Source organism: Globicephala melas, chromosome 9 (assembly GCF_963455315.2).
Source record: "Globicephala melas chromosome 9, mGloMel1.2, whole genome shotgun sequence".
Classification (NCBI taxonomy): domain Eukaryota; kingdom Metazoa; phylum Chordata; class Mammalia; order Artiodactyla; family Delphinidae; genus Globicephala; species Globicephala melas.
The window spans coordinates 102234048-102247250 of record NC_083322.1 but is presented as its reverse complement, the minus strand read 5'-3'; the positions used below and the strand labels follow the sequence as shown (position 1 = coordinate 102247250).

Sequence of the window (13203 nt, the reverse complement as noted above, 5' to 3'; positions counted from 1 at the left end):
AAAAAAAGCCAGTTTTTGAAAACCTTTTGCGCACTTGGGCAGCACCGCGGCCTATGGGCACACGCGGGCAGGATGAGTCAGTGGGATACACTGCAAAGAAATGAGATTAGTTGTCCCCAAAGCTGCCTCGCTGGAGACCAGTTGCTAGAGGGGAACGTGGGCCCCTTCGGTAAGCAGGTGCAGGGCCCACCCCAGGCACTCATTCCATTTGCAGGACTCATCACACATTTGCTCCAGGCCCAGTAAGACAGTTCGCAGGTCCTGGGTGCGCCCCGCGGAGAAGCAAGGCAGCCGCAAGCAGAGCGCGCAACGTTGCAGCGCAGCGGCCGCCAGGCCCCGTGGGGTCGTGCAAGGTTCAAATTCCGCCTCAGGATCCGGTTAAAGAGCAGGCTTGTTTTTCTTGTATAAAGGAAGTCACTCTTTCTGCGAGTAAAATGTGAACGTGACATGCAATCCACACACGCGAGGTGTGGGGATGGAAAACAGACCCTGCGAAAGTTTGGGCAGGGGCAAGACCACGCCAGCCGGGAAGGGAGCCCCGACTATACTCCGATGCTGGGGTCCCTGACGCGGGCCCGGCCCGCCCCGCCTGTGCCCTGTGCAGGGGAGCCCCGAAAAGCCTGCCGGGGCGGGGGAGCAGCGGTCAGGAGAACCTCCAGGGCAGTGTCCTCTACACAGCCCTCCTGAGACCGCGGCACCCAGGCGCCTCCGGGGGCCCGGAACCTGTTCCCCTTCCTTTTGGGGGGAAGGTAGAGCGGACGGTGGGGCGGGGTGCCGTGCCGGGTGCGGGGTGACCAGACTGGAACGCGGGCGGGAACCGGGCAAGTCAGCGACAGGGCTGGGGGCCGGGGCCGAGTCTCCACTGCCTTCCAACCCCACCCCCCACCCCCGGAGAGCCCTTGCGGGTGGCAGAGGAAGGCTCGGGGCTCGGTGGGGCTCTGCCCGCGGGGACCCCCCAAAGGGATCGCGCCCACAAACGCACCCACGCGAAAAGCGCCCGGGCCTCGGCCTGACACTGTTACCCGGGCAACGACCCGGGAGCACAAAGTACACAACCCCCTTCCTTCGCGGGGCGCAGGCCCGCGGGCCGGAGAGAGGCGCCCCCGTCCCGAGTGCGCGCCGTGCGGGCGCGGGCGTCCGAGCCGAGCGGAGCCCGGAGCCGCTTACCCGGTCGGGGGCTTGGCCGCCGAGGCGTGCGGCGCGTCCATGAAGCCGGCGGGCGGGGGGCGCGGGCGGCGCTCTGGCCCCGCGAGTCAGGCGCTCGCAGACGCCGCCGCCGCCCTCATTCACTTTTTCCGCGCCGACCCATCGTCCTCCCTCGCGGGCCGGCGGAGGACAGCGGCGAGGCCGGGACGACGGAAGGGGCTGGAACCGACCCGCGCGGGCGGGAGCGCGGGCCGCGCGGGGAGGGGCCGGCGCGGGGCGGGGGCGCCGGGAGTAAGGTGCGCCGCGCCCCCGAGAGCGCCGCCCCCGCCGCCGCCGCGCGCCTCCCGAGCGGCGGACCCGGCCCGCGGCGCGCGTCCGGGACAGGGGCCCGGCGGCACCGGCGCCCGGGGGCGATTCCCGGCCCGCCGCCGCGCCGCTGCCCGCTTGCCCCGGACCTCTGGGCCCCGGCAGCGCGCCGCGCCGCGGCGGGGAGGAGCTGCGGAGGGGGAAGCACCTGGCAGCGGCGGGGCCCGGCGAGGGCGAGGTGGGCGGACCGGTGGGAGGACTGAGGTTGGCGATCGAGGAGTGAGTGAGCGGTGCCAGGCTCGCTGCCCTGGAACCCAACAGAACCTCCATCCGGGCAACGGAGCTCTGGTGCGGTGGGTCTCAAAGTGGGTGTCTGACCTGCAGCATCTGGGAGCCGGCTAGAAATGCAGATTCGGGCCCCGCCCCGGGGTCCTGAGCCGGAAGCTGCGGGCGCTGGAGCCGGCCGGGAGGTGCTCCCGGAGCTCGGGTGGACGCGCGCTCGACTTTGTCTAGTTGTTCTCGAGGCGCCGCGGTCGCGCTGCCCCGCGGTGGGTCCGAGTGCTGGCCGCGGGCCGAAATGCCAGCAGAGGTAGCCCGCGGGGGGCCCAGAGCAAGCCAGCCAGAGGCCCCCGATCTGGCGAGCTTCACCCCACACGCTTCCTAACCCACCCCAAGGCCACAAAAGGGATCTGGGCTAGTGCGAAAGTCTGACTAACAGAAATGACTCTTTGCTGTGGTTCCAACGACTAGACTAAAAGGCGAGTAAGTGAGCCTGCAGGGATCGGTGTCGGAGGAGGTGCTGCTTCGGATCTTAAACTTGGATGAGGAATCCCGAGGCCAGCCTGAGCCGTCCTCCCGCTACCCTCCAGCTTTCCCATTAACGAAGCGGAGGCGGGGGGCGGTCTAGACACAGAATACGAAGTCCTTGCTCGGACCTGAAAAGCCTTAAGTGCTGAGGCCGGGGCGCCCACCCAGAAGCCTCTTCCTACCTCTGCGCTCGGCCTCGGAGCCCAGCGCCCTGCGGCTCTGCCCACCTCAGGTCTCTGCATGGGATGCTCTGCCACGGGATTGCCCGCCTGCACCGTCCCACCCTGCGGTGCCTGCTCAGATACCATACCACCTCCCCAGGGAAGCCCTCCCGGAGCCCTCTGTGTGAAAGCACAGACTTAGTATTGCTCTGCTTGTCCTGAGTTATTTTTCTTCCAAGCATTTATCATTCTGTTTGTATATATATCAATAGTATATATATTTTAGTATATATTTGTTGTCTGCATGTATTTAAATGTTTGCTTATATTTATAAAGAACTGTTTATGCTTGCATTATAAACAAAATGTTGCTTATCTATGAATGTATTTATAAATTTTGTTCATATTTATATAAGTATATAAACAATTATGGGTGCATACATTATAAATCAATGCAGTATAAATATATAAGTACATCTCATATTCAGCATGTTTCTGGCCATCTGTCTCCTCCCCTAGAATTTGATCTCAGTGAGTGTTGGGCCGTTGTCCGTTTCATGCATCACGGGACCCCCAGCATCTAGGACAGTGCCTGGCAGGTGGAGGGGGCGCTCCATAAAATAACCAGTGCACTGAATGAGTCTCCACGACTCCTTCCCCCTCTAGGTTTGGGGGTCAGGGGCTCCTCCCCAGGGTCTCAGGAGTCCCTCCTTGCTCTGGACACCACATGGGAAAGCGCAGCCTGGGAGGGGCCAGAGCCGGGAAGTGGACCCTGCTGAGGATACAGGAGGAAGTGCCGCTCATGGTTCACAGGTGACTGGCGGGCCTGGGACTGTGGCAGAAGGAGTGGGGGTGAGGACTAGCCCAGTGTCCCCGTGGAAAAGGGGGTCAGAGCAGGTAGCTGCTCAGCCAGACAGTCGACGTCCTAGAAAAATTAACAGGTGGAGGCAGTCTCCCACCTCCAGGCTGAGGTTCAAGTTGCTCTCATGGGATAGAGGCCCGGAAGGACCCTGAGGCCTGGACACCTCTGACTCCCGGAGGGCCACCAGGCACCTCAGACCCCGAAACCCAGCAGGCACCTCTGTCCAGGAGTGGGGTGGAGGGCAAGGACCGGAAAAAAAGGTCACAAGGAGGCAGGGGGTAGGATCAGACCTGCCACCGGAATGGTGGGTGGAGCTCCTAAGGCCCTCAGGGGAGACTTCCAGTGGCAGGCCTGGCAGTCTCCTGGGTCAGCTGTGAAGGAGGGGCACAGAGCCTGGGAGGCAGGAAACCAGTTTCTCTGTTTGCAACCCAAACTTCCCTTACTGTGAGGATCCCTGCAGACCCACCCATGTAGAGGTGTGGTCCAAAACTGTGCAGTTAGATGGATACTTTCCAGTGTCTGCTATGTGCCAGCCATTGTGTGCAGGCTGGAAACAGCTGACCACCTCCCAGATGCAGCCACACCAGGGAAACAGAAGTACCAGGCAGGGGTTTATCGTTTCCAGCCACAGGGTACCAGCAATAGGGAGCCCGCAATAGATAGCTGAGAGCCTGAGGGCGGGACTCTGCCCCTTGTGGAGTCCTGAGCGGGAAGCTCTCCTGGGTTTGCTTACCGACCTTCTACAGCAAATGCACACCTGCATGCAGAGACCTGAATCCTGGGGGACAGGGGTTCCCAGCTGCTCCTTACCGGCACACTCTTTTAAGTTTCCCTGACTAAACTAGCACCTTTGCAGATATTAACTATCATTAAATGCTCTATATGGGGTATTGTAAATACCCAGGGACGTGCTGATACATCTTTTAAAATGGCTCAAAAAAAAAAGCCCCAGTTTGCAAACTTTGTCAACTTTTGTTGTGTGAATGCTCCCACCCTGGCCTGTCTCAAGCGACTATCACCCATCTCGAGGTCACTGATGGCAGAGTGGGGGCCAGGCTCCCACACACACTGGCAGCTGCCTGTCTCACCTTCCTAAGTGTGGCAGGAAAGCTGAAGCTTTGCCCCTTTTCAGCACCCACTCTGAGGCCTGGGCACCATGCTTGGTGTCCCTGTGCCGACTGTCACTGGCCCGCCCTGACGGCTCTGGACGGCCGTGATGCAGCTCTTGACCGAAGGAGTGGGTGCTGTCACTGCTGCTGAGAAGCAGAGTGTGAGGCCACCTCAGGGGCTCCCTTCCCTTGCCCTGACCCCAACACCCCGCTTTGCTGCCCCCTCTCTTCCCAGACCTCCCCTTTCTGCTGGGCAGCAAAGGCCCTCAGCACCCCACTCAGCCTGTGCACTCAGCCCCTGCCTCCAGGTGGGGTCCCTGCAATGCCCAGAGTCCCTCCAGCTACCCAGCATGCATCCGGGGAAAAGGAGGGGAGGAATGTACATGACACACACCCACCCCCCAGGCAGATTAGCTTAGAGCAGGGTTTCCCAAACTTGAATACACACAAGACACTCTGGAGATCTTGTTAAAATGCAGCTCTTGGTCCTGTGGCTCCAGGGCTGTGGGACCTGAGAGCCTGCATTTCTAACAAGCTCCCAGTGAGGCAGGGAAGCTAGGGTTTAGGCTCAAACACACTAGCCTCAGGCCTGATTCTCCACTCGCTAAAGGAATTACTAAGAGTGAGTTCTTCTCCTTTCTAAGATTTAGTTTCCTCTCTGAAATATAAGAATCATCAGAGGCAAATCCAGGTTTTTCCGGGGCCTGATTATGCAATTTTAAATACCTCCCATCACAGGGAGCTATGTTCAATATCTTGTAATAACCTATAATGAATCTGATAAAGAATATATAAGAATATATATATATAGGGAATTCCCTGGTGGTCCAGTGGTTAGGACTCTGCGCTTTCACTGCTGAGGGCGCGGGTTCAATCCCTGGTCAAGGGAACTAAGATCCCACAAGCCATGCAGCATGGCCAAAAAAAAAAAATATATATATATATATATATATATATATATGTGTGTGTATATATATATATAAAACATGTATAACTGAATCACTTTGCTGTACACCTGAAACACTGTAAATCAACTAAACTTCAATATAAAATTAGATTATATAAACTTACAATTAGATAAATTATGTTAAAAATTAGGGTAATAAATACTAAAAAAAATAAAAAGCATACCATATGATCAATACCAATTTAGATACCAAAATGGATATTTATTTTGAATATACTATGGACTGAATTGTGTGTGTCCCCACCCCCCCACCCCACCAAATTCCTAAGTTGAAGCCTTAACCCCCAGTGGGACTGTATTTGGAAATAGAGCCTTTCAGAGGGTAATTTAGGTTCCATGAGTTCATAAGGGTGGGGTCCCAGCTCTATAGGACTAGGGTCCTTATAAGAAGACAAGACACCAGAGCTCACTCTCTCTGCATAAGTTTTCAAGTTTGCTTTAGGCTAGGATTTAATAACTTTTTTTAGGTTGGTAAGTTACTAAAACTAGACTGCATTTCATGTGAGATTATTAATTGACAATAGTAACTCAAAAAAACATTCATGTAGAGGCCTTGATTTTTATTGAGATATTCATATGCCACAAGAGTCCCCTCTTCCAAGTGTACACTCCAGTGGCCATCCAGTTGTCTGATTATACATAGAGGTGCCCAGCCATCACCACTGTCTAAATTCAGAGCGTGGTTATCACCTCCAAAATAAACCTTATGTCTGTAAGCATTTTCTCCCTATTCCTCCGTCTCCCCACCCCCTCAGGATCACTCACCTTTAGGTTTCCATGGATCCACCTGTTCAGGACATTTCATAGAAATGCACTCATACAATAATGTGACTTTTTGTGTCTGGATTCTTTGACAATGTTTTCAAGGTTCACCCATGTTGTAGCGTATGACAGGACTTAATTCCTTCTTATGGCCAAATAACATTCCCTTGCATGGATAGACCACATTTTGTTTATAGATTCATCAACTGATGAACATGTTAAGTGGTTTTCAATTTTTGCCTGTTATGAATAAAACATGCACATAGAGTTGACTCTTGAACAACACATGATGCGGGGCTTAGGGGCACCAATCCTTCCTACGGTTGAAAGTCTGAGTAAAATTTATAGTTGACCTTCCACAAGGTTGCTCTGTATCTGATTCTCTGCATATGTGGATTCAACCAACTGTGGATCATGTAGTACTGTAGCATTTCCTATTGAAAAAAATCCCAAAGAGTTCAAATTCGTGTTGTTCAAAGGTCAGCTGTACAAGTTGTTGTGTGAACATGTTTTCATTCCCCTTTTGTATATTCCTAAGAGTAGAATTGTTGGGTCATATGGTAACTCTGTGTTTAACCCTATGAGAAACTTCCAAACTGTTTTTACACAGTGGCTGCACCATTTTCCAGCCCCGCCAGCAATGAATGAGAGTTCCAGTTTCTCCACACCCTCGGAAACACTTGTTAATGTCTGTCTTTGATCATAGCCATCCTAGTGGGTATGAAGTGGTATCTCATTGTGTTGGGGTTTTTTAAATAAATTTATTTATTTATTTATTTTTGGCTGTGTTGGGTCTTCATTGTTGCGCTTGGGCTTTCTCTAGTTGCGGCAAGCGGAGGCTTCTCTTGTTGTGGAGCACGGGCTCTAGGCACGCGGGCTTCAGTAGTTGTGGCACACGGGCTCAGTGGTTGTGGCCCATGGGCTCTAGAGTGCAGGCTCAGTAGTTGTGGTGCACGGGCTTAGTTGCTCCACGGCATGTGGGATTTTCCCCGACCAGGGCTTGAACCTGTGTGCCCTGCATTGGCAGGCAGATTCTTAACCACTGCGCCACCAGGGAAGTCCCTCTCATTGTGGTTTTGATTTATGTTTCCCTAACGACATGATGTTAAGCAACTTTTCATGTGCTTTTTGGCTATTTGTGTGTCTCCTTTGGAGAAATGTGATTCAAGTTCTTTGTGCGTTTTGAAAATCAGATTGTTTATATTTTCAAGTTGTGAGAGTTCTTTTTATATTCTACATACAAATCCCTATCATATATGATTTGCAAGTATTTTATCCTTTTGTGGGTTATTCTTTCATACTCTTTTCTTTTTAAATTGAAGTATAGTTGATTTACAATGTTGTGTTAATTTCTGCTGTACAGCAAAGTGATTCAGTTATACATATATATACATTTTTTCATATTCTTTTCCATTATGATTTATCACAGGATATTGAATATAGTTCCCTGAGCTGTTCAGTAGGACCTTGTTGTTTATTTTATATCTAATAGTTTGTATCTGCTAATCTCAAACTCCTAATTTATCTCTCCTCCACCCTCTTTCCCCTTTGGTAACTGTAAGTTTGTTTCCTATGTCTGTTCTTTCACACACTTGATGGTGTGTACACCTGAAACACTGTAAATCAACTAAACTTCAATATAAAATTAGATTATATAAACTTACAATTAGATAAATTATGTTAAAAATTAGGGTAATAAATACCTTTGCCTTCTGTGTTTTTTGAAGCACAGAATATTTTATTTTTGATGAAATTCAATTAATTTACTTTTTTCTCTTGTTGCTTGTGCCATATCTAAGAAATCATTGCCTAATCTAAGGTCTGTTTGAAGAGTATTAATCCTCCTTTAAAAAAACGGCAGTATAGGGTTTCCCTGGTGGCACAGTGGTTGAGAGTCCGCCTGCCGATGCAGGGGACACGGGTTCGTGCCCAGGTCCGGGAAGATCCCACATGCCGCGGAGCGGCTGGGCCCGTGAGCCATGGCCGCTGAGCCTGCGCGTCCGGAGCCTGTGCTCCGCAACGGGAGAGGCCACAACAGTGAGAGGCCCGCGTACCGCAAAAAAAAAAAAATTAAAAAGGCAGTATATTTTTTCCAAAGTAGTAGTTTATGGGTAAGGCCAAGCACAGGAAAGATTGGGAAGTAGCTCTAGTGTGTCTTCAGAGACTTGGGTCCTCTCCTTCTACAGCCTGTTCTTTAATTAGGAACTCTTGAAAATAGCTCTTTGGAGCCTAGTCTGGTGTTCCTTGTCAGGGCTAATTCCATCTGAATAGCTACCGGACATTCATCCAAGGCATGGAATCCACAAAGTTCTGCCAGGTATTAGCAATTAAGGAGTTCATGCAGGGCAGGGCTCTGATTCCCAGGAATCCTGAAACCACCCTCAAGGGATGGACGGGATTTGGGGGTCATACTGCCTCTGAACCGCGAGTCCCTTGGTGGAATAGGAGCCGGAATAGGAACCGAGAGAGGTGGGATGGGCCCACGACTGGATTAGGCATGAGGAGGTTGGTCCTGGGCTGTTCTTGGTTGAGGTCTCTGGGAGAGGTTCGTATACACTGAGCCCCAAAATCACAAGTCTGGGAGCTGACTCAACCCTATCCTCATCCCCGGTTTGTTTCTCTTGGACCAGCCTCCGGCACCTACCAGAAGACACACATCTTTCTGTCTTCTCTCTCTTCTAATAATAGTTAGACAACACGTATGTATTGACTGAACTATGAACCATATTCATAGTTACCATTTAAGGACAGCTACTAGGGGCAAAGCACTGTGTTCAATTCATTAACAACACTAATTATGTGATGTTTAAAGTGACCCGAAAGATAGGTACTATTGTCGTCCCCATTTAAGGGATGAAAAAACTAAGAATTTGGGGAGTTAACTAAGTTGCCGAAGGTCGCACAGAGCAAGGATTCAAGCCCAGGAAACTTTACCAAAGACCCTGTGTCCTCTGCTGTTATGCGAAGGCAATTCTTCTAATCTATGCCCAACACCCAATTGCCCTGGGACCCATTCAACACAGAAGCGGTTGCCGCCCTTCCTGTGTGTCAGCAAATGTGTTCAGAACTCAGTGCCAAGCAGCAAATGGAGAGAATGTGTAGGTCTGGCTCTCCTGCCACTTTGTCACGACGCTTTTATTTTAGCTGCCAGCTGTCGTAATTTTTCTCCTGGTGAGATCATACTAAGAGCTGTGCTTTCCCCTCGTGCCTTGTCAACAGGAAGCGTCTCTGAGTCTCTTGGATGCGACATTCGGCCCCTGAATTTATGTAACATCACACCTACACCCGCAAGCCACACAGGGATTATGCATTTGGGTTTAGGATTCCTTGCAGTGTTTTCTAGAAATATGAGCCTCTTCAGGACACACATCTTTGGAGTTTTGACTAAAGAGGATTTTCTGACCTAGGCCGATGTCTGTTCTGTCATTATACATGATTTTGCCTTCAAGAACTTGCCAGGTTTGAACACAGCTGAAGGTTCAGAACATACTAGTTTACAAGTAAGACTATATCCTTCACATTTGTTCAGTATCATTCATTCTGATGTCATTCCAAAAACCAAAGCTGGGATGAACAGCATTCCATATTCTTTCATACTTTTCTGCATATTAAAAACTCTGTTATCTAACACAGTTCGAGAGTGGAGGGATCCAGCCAAAGAAATATAATGACATTTCTAAATTTCTGATTTTTGGTTTCGAATATTAGCAGTTTGTTGGGCCAACCCATAGCCTCCTTCCCAAAGGGATAGCTTCATCTTTTTCATGTGTCTATGGGCTACATTTATTAAGGAGAAGAAAGAGAATGGAATGCATTCTGTATTCTTTTTGTTTGTTTGTTTGTTTGTTTTTGCGGTACGCGGGCCTCTCACTGCTGTGGCTTCTCCCATTGCGGAGCACAGGCTCCGGACGCGCAGGCTCAGCAGCCATGGCTCACGGGCCCAGCCGCTCCGCGGCATGTGGGATCTTCCCGGACCTGGGCACGAACCCGTGTCCCCTGCATCGGTAAGCAGACTCTCAACCACTGCGCCACCAGGGAAGCACCTACTAAATATTTTATAATAATCTATCTATAAGGGAAAAGAATCGGAAAAGGAATATATCTATATATATCTATATCTATCCATATATATATATATGAATCACTCCGCTGTACCCCTGAAACTAACACGACATTGTAAATCAACTATACTTCAATTTTTAAAAAGTAGAAAAAGAAAAAACAAAAAGATTACCTCACCCATAAATAAGTCCTCAATAAAGTTTGCTATCATTATTTGTATCAAAAAAGAAACGTCAATTAAATAACAAATCTTGAGATTCATAATGATGAAGATGTTGGTACGGGGTTCTGGCTTTCTGCAGAATGACATTTCAGGAGAGGGGCCTCTGCTTCCTGTGCCTGTCTTCACAACAGAAGTTCACTATTTAACCGGCAATTTTTCACACACAAACAGACATGAACCGAACTTTCGTCCCTCCCGAGAGCAGCTGCGTACTGCCTGCTGAGTCAGATCACCGTAGCTCAATTGGGGCGCAGCAGCCTTATTAGGGGCACCCTTGTCTGCCAGGGGATTCTCTTGTGTGCTTCTCACGTGTGCACGGCAGAATCACACCTCTGGGCTTTTTTAAAACGAAAAGGCAGAATGGAGTATCAGACCAGTGAATGCTGCAGGGCTATTGTGTTCCATTTTACAACCCCATCTTTTCTTTTGTTTCACTCCTTGAAAGAAAAGCAAAGATAGGGAGAGGGCCCTCAGAGAGGCCAGGTGCCAACGCAAAACAGGCTGAAATTGTGCAGAAATAGACATTTGTCTGAGTTAACGAATCTCTCACCTGCAGGTCACCTCTGGAATGTTTCCTACTCTGCACACATTACTTTCATTTTGTCCTATCCATCACTTGAGCGTCACATGCCCCTGTGGCAGTAAGTCAACCTTCTCCATCTTCAGGCTGCCACCTCTGTTGAATCATCCAGGAATTCCTTGGGATAAACAGGGGTGGGGGATCAGTGCTCTCTTAGCATCAACCTCAAAGAAAGCTGGAGCCCACCCGTGCCGTGACTGGTTGCTGCCAGCCTGGACACGTTGGGGGGCTCTGCAGCACATGGATGCCGGGCCTCTGATCCAGGCTGATTCCCGCTGGGCTGCAAGGATTCTCTGAAAGATGCGTGATCACAGTGTTGGCATTTGCACTTCCCAGGTTGCAGCTCTTTCTAGTAACCTTCAGGGCCTCTTCTCAGGCACGTCCCAGACCCCAGCGCATGGGGGGAGCTGCGTGGAGTCCTGGATTCTAGGGCAAAGGGGCTCCACGTATCCTCAGCTCCATTCCAACCACGGCAAGACGATGGATTGAAGACACAGGAAGAACAGCCGTTCCACTGTGGTCATCCTTCTGGGCGCGAAGGGACCAGCTTGTCCCACATTTGCATAAGGAATGAAAGCACTGAGTAGCTCTGCGTGGAGTGAGGGGATCTGGCTCTGAGGCGCTCTGTGCCACCGCCAACATTGCTACAGTCATTCTTCTCTAAAGAGGAGAAAACCACACACCCACTCGGGGTCGAGGCAGCCCGGCATGCTTGGTCACACCAAGCCGGGCGACCTACTGCCCTGACACTGGTAGAGATGCGTGCAAGCAGCTTGGGGGCCTCCTGGTCTGATGAGCTTCACCGGGGTGATGGGAGAAAGCTGGGCCACAAGCCACCAAAACCTGAGCGGAGAGGCAGTGAGAGTGAGAACAGGGCGACATCCACCAGAAAGCATCGCCCCGCCCCCAGGGGCCAGCAGCACGCCGCCCAGTGGAAAATCAGAGTGCCGGGCCTTTTGTATAAAATCCAGGGGAAAATGTGCTTAAAGGTACTAAAATTGAAAGCTTTTTCCTTTTCTGGGATCTCTTTCTCAACTTGTCATGGTGTTTTTCACTTGTTATTTACTGTCATTCTAGATAAAGAAAAATGATAAATTTTAAAGCATTAGCATGGATCTGACCGTTCATCTTTATATTGTGCAATGCCAGTTTTAAACGGGAGTATAGGAGAACTTAGCTCATATGCAGGTCCAGTGGCACAATCTGTATTCCATAACTGTACGTGCATATGTATTTCTTTCATATGAGAGCCGTGGAAATGTCGAACAAAACTAATGTTGCTGTTTTTATTTTGCTTCCTGACACACACACTTTCTACCAATAGATGAGTAAGGAAGGACCCAATGGAAAAGAAACTATGGTTGTCCTATTTTTCGATTTCCTTCTATGACATAATTTTCAGTGGAAGTGGCTGGCTGGAACATAGCTAACCAGCACGTGTAAATCAGCAGATGCTTCAGAAAAGAAGCAGAACTCATGACTTCTCTACTCATCAAAGGAGTGTTGGACCTTTTGGATCAGTGCAGTTTCTGGCAGGGAGTGTATGTGTGTGTGTGTGTGTGTGTGTGTGTGTGTTGCACAAGAGTGTATGTAGTTGAGTTGAAAGAAGAATGAGAGTTGAATTACCCCTTTCCAAAATATAAGTGCTCTATAGTTTTAAGGAATTGCAAGGAAAGCTCCCTAGGCAATGTCTTGAGTTCTAGAACCAGGAGGAATGCAAGCACATTTCCCAGATGGAGAAATGGCCTCTCTGTCTGTAATCTAGGCTCTAAGTGGCTAAGAACAAAGCCACTGGCTGTGGGGACTCTAAATGACTCGTCTGCAACCACTACCAAAACACACACATACACACAACATGTATGTTTAAATGTTTGTCATCTCAGAGTATACGTTTAGGAAATACATTGGCATATTTCATGGTGGTTACTATATAAAGAAAAGAGAGCCAATAACTGGGAAAATCCTAAACTCCCAGCAGTGAGTGATCCATTGTGAACCTTTCTGGAGGTGGTCCACTTGTGTTTCTTGGTCCTATAAGTTGAGAGAAGAGCATCTGTGTAGTCTGCCCCTAAATTTGGAATTTAATCTTTATTCTCTCTTCATCGCTTTGTTCACTTAGCACTCTAGTTGATAAGAATAAACAGAGGAATGATGCTTTTAGAGGCAAATAAAAAACCCAGAGGCCGTTGGGAATCAGCCCATTTAACCTGCCAGACCTG

At 50.0% G+C, this 13203-nt stretch overlaps 1 protein-coding gene across 7 annotated transcripts in view; it reads right to left on the bottom strand.

Moving 5' to 3' along the window:
* The window catches only part of COBL (cordon-bleu WH2 repeat protein), a 261221-nt gene extending 259160 nt beyond the window's left edge, over positions 1 to 2061 (bottom strand). The window contains exon 1 of one of the 7 annotated variants that reach the window (XM_030871313.3): positions 1661 to 2061. In XM_030871313.3, the coding sequence (XP_030727173.2) occupies positions 1661 to 1782 (122 nt within the window). In that variant the 5' untranslated portion in view covers positions 1783 to 2061. Of the gene's footprint in view, positions 1 to 1167; positions 1389 to 1660 lie in introns of those variants that run through there. The other 6 variants (XM_030871312.3, XM_030871314.3, XM_030871319.3 and 3 more) reach the window with 6 other exon arrangements.
* Between the last annotated feature and the right edge of the window lie 11142 nt (positions 2062 to 13203).